The following is a 4,816-nucleotide window of genomic DNA, read 5'->3' as shown; positions in this document are numbered from 1 at the left end:
TAACCGATATAACACAATTTATTCTTTGACATCGAAGAGTTCATTTTTATAAGAAGTTGCTTTATAACTTTCAGTTGCTTCGAAAAAAATTCAACACTTTGTTTTTGTAAATTAAAATTAAATTTTTTTTTCGAATTTCCAGATCATTCGGCATGGAAACGCTCTGAATTAGATTTTAAATGATTGTATAACAATTCCCTGAAAACCATTACTCCGAAACTCCGAAATTCACGCTCGATTTTCTCACGTTTTTTTTTTTCGTTTTTATCACGCTTTTTAAGAAAACTTCAAATCAAGAATAATGTACTTCCAGTTGCAGAAAATGTATTCGAAACATCATTTTAATTTATACCTTGTGTCTTTGCATGTTGTATAGTTTTATGAACTTAATTTATTTGATCAATTTTCTGAGACAACCAAGTGCCATATCTGTTACAAATAATTTGTGTCATAATTTTGAGAAAAATGAACCGTGAAATACGTATTTCATCGACTTTGAAGCAAAAACTACATATTATTCGGGCAGTTTAAAAAGAAGATCTGTTAACAACTTAAAAATCCCTACAGTTTGGTACTCATAGAGCGTGGTTTTAAAAATTAGAAAATCTAGCGGTTCCACAATTTCCACAAATTAGACTCTGCTAGCTATGCTAAGGAATAAGCAGTACAAATCATATTGATATTGCATGTATAATAGCCGTGAGAAAGTTCGTGAAAATTCAATGAAGAAAAATATCAAAAACTAACCTTTTCTTGTTTATTCATTTGTATCTTGAACTTTTGTTCCATTCAACTATGCATCATTTTACTCAAAAAATCATAAATTTCAATTGAATCCAACCCAAAAAAATAAATTTTTATCATTTCACTAAATTCACAGTTTTGCCAAATTCACGGTAATTTTTTTTTCTAACCGTGATAAAATCAAAAAAGTACTGTACTACATATTGAACTCATTTCAATCACGTTTTTCGTTTCAGGACAAAAGTAATCATATATTAGTTTTTAAAAAAAATCACAATTCTTAATGTAAATACTGAAACTTTATGATATTGCATTTAGGCCTTAAAAATGACCACTATTATGTTCAGTCAAAGTTCAAACGTTTTGTGAGGGGTTTTCTATGTTATTCTTTCAACTAATTTAGTCTTTTTTCACGCGGTTCCATACAAATTTGGAACGCATCTCCCGCGTAAAAAAACTGACTGTAAACTATTTTCCCGAAAACCACAATAGAAACGTTGTCTTAGAATCCAAATTTTTTTTTGTTCACACGAAGTAATGAGTCTAAGCAACTAAAACTTCGGCTCAAAACGTGCATTTCTAACTCTTATAGCTTCACCTGCGCTATGTGTAGTCCTTTTAATATATCTTTTTTCTTAATAATTAAAAAGCAAAAAAGTTCTGCGGTAAGGCCATCTGGCAATTTCACATTCAATAACGCCACGCCCTGAACTTGTCAGGACCACTTTGTGTTTCTGTAGTAAAAAGTTAAAGGGTATGTGCTTGAGTGCACAAACGTAGGCTTGCCGTGGGACTATGGTGGGTGTAAAAAATTTTAATCTGCCATAGCCATAGTATAACACACACCAAACGTACAAATACCATACACAAAAATCCATGAACATTTCACAAAAAACCACATAAACCACAGCATACAAATACCAATACCCACATGAACTGCCCATAAATGCATAACAGTTACATGTAATTTCACATCACTTTTTGCTTAAACTTCAAAAACTTTTTCACATACCCGGTGCTGCACGCTTTTTGTTGCTAAATTGATTAGAAAAATATGAATTTTGGTCAGTCCCATGTTACAAATAAACGCAAAACGAGCTCAGTGCTGAAAATAACTAGCTTAAAATTATACTCACTATCATAAAAATACCAATTGAAGTACTAATAGAAAAAATAGTTAACTTGTTGCCTAATACAAGTATTCTGTCATAAATATATTTACCTAGGATAAATGCATTTTTGCTCACACATGTTATACACACATACACGTAATACACACACACCAACACACACACACACTACTCACACACACACTACTCACACGCACACGCTACTCAGACAGACCCACGCTACTTACACACACACACACACACACACACACACAAACACACACAAACACACATTTACACACACGCAAGGTTTAGCAGAATGAACAAAATCTTAGAACATCTTGAATTGTTTCGACGATTACAGAAAAAGTTATGGACAAAAAACTAATTTAAAGGAGTGTTCCTCGTAAAACTCTATTTCGTCATATCAGACGTATAGATAGAAGATTACAGTGTTCAGCAATTCTTTTTCTTATAGATTTTCCTACAAATTTGTTGAAAAAGCAATCTGGTATTTTGAAAATTAGAAAAAATAGTTTTTATATCTAACTACTAGAGGGATTGATCAAAACACCGAAAACGCCATAAGAAAGGCCTTGCTGAAGACACTGGGGACATAAAATCAATATTTCACAGTCAAATCTAAAACGATCACGATGTTTTGAGTTTAGACCACTGTGCACTGTACGACATAAGGTTTTCTTATATAATACCTATAAAAAAGCACAAAAATTCATTAACGTCAAAATTACACATTTTCACCAAAAAATGTTCTTAAATTCGAGTTTAGCGTCCCAAAATAAATATAAAATTCTTTTTTTTTTCTTTGATCTGGAGATATATTTTGGCTTGGCCTGCATTTGTTCCATACACTGTGGGCTGCTCAGCACTGGTTCATTGGTCCAATTATCAAGATGTCAGAGGCTAGTAATTAGGGCATATAAGGCTATAAAATACTAACGAAGAAATAACAAAAGAAGTGCCTTAGCATTTGGATTCTACGACATATACCGAGGACGAATAGTTGAAGATTTCCGGTGAAGATGTTAGACAATATTCTCATGTACCTATCCCTCCGAATAACGAGAACAATGAAGTCAAAGATGATTTGCAAGAAGCGACTAAACTAGTAGCACTTAGAGACAAACTTATAGATACGCAGAATGGATTGAGCATAAAAACATAAATTGTTCCATCTAGTAGTGTGATCTGGATTTTTTTTTTTTGCTTCTTTAGAAAATATTGCTAAGAAATGCTTGAGTACAGCATCAACTTGACCTACTTAAACAGTATGGGGTTTCTTAGATGTATTTTCTAAACCAGACTGGATTTACTTTTTTTTATGTTCTACTTGAACTATAGTTTTGAGAAGACTTGCTTCAATAATGTCACATATATATCTGTACTTCTCATTGTTTTGAATCAGAATTTATTTTTCAGTTTTTTTAGAACAAACCTTCTAAAAGCTCCTGCTCCGAAGGTGATATGTGGCTAAAAATGGTAGCCGCTATTTTATTTGATGTTACTGCACTCGGTTGAATCCAAGCTGCCTTGAAGGGGATCGGGATAGGCTCAGTTACCAATGGGCGCTGTGTTGTTGTGGTCGTTGTTGGTGCAGTACGAGCGACTTTCGGATTGCAGTTTGTGGTTCCGCTGCCGGTACAGGATAGAGTGAGAGTCGTACGTAGTGTGCTAGTTGTTGTTGCAAGGTTTGTTATAGTGGTGATAGCTGCCTTAGTTTGGGTGACAGTTATAGAAACAACACCAGTGGAGAATTCCGTTTCTGTGATGCTGTACGTCGGGGTGGGCGCAATAAACTGATCTGTTGCGGTAACAGTCGTGGTTTCTGAAACAGTGATTGTTTCTGGTGCGAGTGTGGTGCTGAAAGTACTTCCGGTTACAGTTATGTCTGTGGTTACTGGGATAAGAGTAGTCGCCGTGTTCAATGTGTCCCAAGTGACTTGCGTGGTATAGGATGGACTTATTTCATACGAAGTATTCGGTGCTAACGTAATTGTATCAGTTGGAATCTGCGATGTCGAGATAGTTAGACAAAAATCAGTCGTGGTAGTTTCCGTGATAACACTGGTTACGGTTTGATTAGGACCGGTGACAAAATCCGTAGTGGTAGCTGTTGTGGTTTCCGTTTCATATTCAGTGGTGTTGGTTACGTAGGTTGGTGTTGGCGCCCAGGTTAAGGTAGTTGCAGTTATCCATTCAGTTTCAGTGATTGTGTACACTGGTATGGTAGAGGTAATTGTTTCCAAGGCAGGTATGAAAACAATATCCGTTTGTATCGGTAATCGCAACATTTTAGTGCGGGTACTCAATATTGTGTTCAAAATTACATAACTTGTTTTAACAACAACATTCGTTACAGCAGACTGCTCTACTACACATGAGGGAACTGTTCTAATGACGGCTACCGTAGATGTACATGGTGTGGGGTGTGGAGTATGTGACGTATGCGACATATTTGTATAGCATCCACATTTTGCATCATACCAAATACGACCTTCAAGTTCCTTCGTTTGACAACCAATAATTATAGCACACAGGCATAGTAAAAAACACTGAATGTAAAAAAAATTTATTATTGAGTTTGTTTTATAAAATGTATACACTTACCAGCTGCATTTCCGAAAGTATGTTGAACAGGCGCACTCAAAATTACAAGTAGAAGCTACAATGCAAAACTTTCGCAAATGAAAGCTACTTTACAACATACGACAAACCAGAACTCGGTCGAATACTCATCAGCTCAGAGTGGAAAGAAAGGATGTAATTTCTTCCCGTGGCACAGTGGGGCAGATTGGTCTGTTGGCGCGACAAAACCTCATAACTCCTTAACAGTTGTTTCCACAGTGTTCATATCTTCGGCAGTGTTGTTCACCATAAAAACATCTTCTTGAAAAATGTATTCAGGCAGCTTTAATTTTTTTTCTACAGATGATCTATCTTTT

General features: G+C 35.3%; 1 protein-coding gene across 1 annotated transcript; it reads right to left on the bottom strand.

Annotated features, from left to right (window-relative positions):
* Nucleotides 1-3,204: 3,204 nt before the first annotated feature.
* On the bottom strand, nt 3,205-4,591 carry LOC129724421 (mucin-2-like). The gene is made up of 2 exons (XM_055679315.1): nt 4,482-4,591; nt 3,205-4,426 (listed from the first exon to the last, which is right to left on the bottom strand). The coding sequence occupies exons 1-2, from the start codon at nt 4,488-4,490 to the stop codon at nt 3,299-3,301; spliced, it is 1,137 nt and encodes a 378-aa protein (XP_055535290.1). The 5' UTR covers nt 4,491-4,591; the 3' UTR covers nt 3,205-3,298.
* Nucleotides 4,592-4,816: the final 225 nt, after the last annotated feature.

Source organism: Wyeomyia smithii, chromosome 2 (assembly GCF_029784165.1).
Source record: "Wyeomyia smithii strain HCP4-BCI-WySm-NY-G18 chromosome 2, ASM2978416v1, whole genome shotgun sequence".
NCBI lineage: Eukaryota > Metazoa > Arthropoda > Insecta > Diptera > Culicidae > Wyeomyia > Wyeomyia smithii.
The sequence above is the reverse complement of the archived record's forward strand: the minus strand, read 5'-3'. Positions and strand labels throughout refer to the sequence as shown.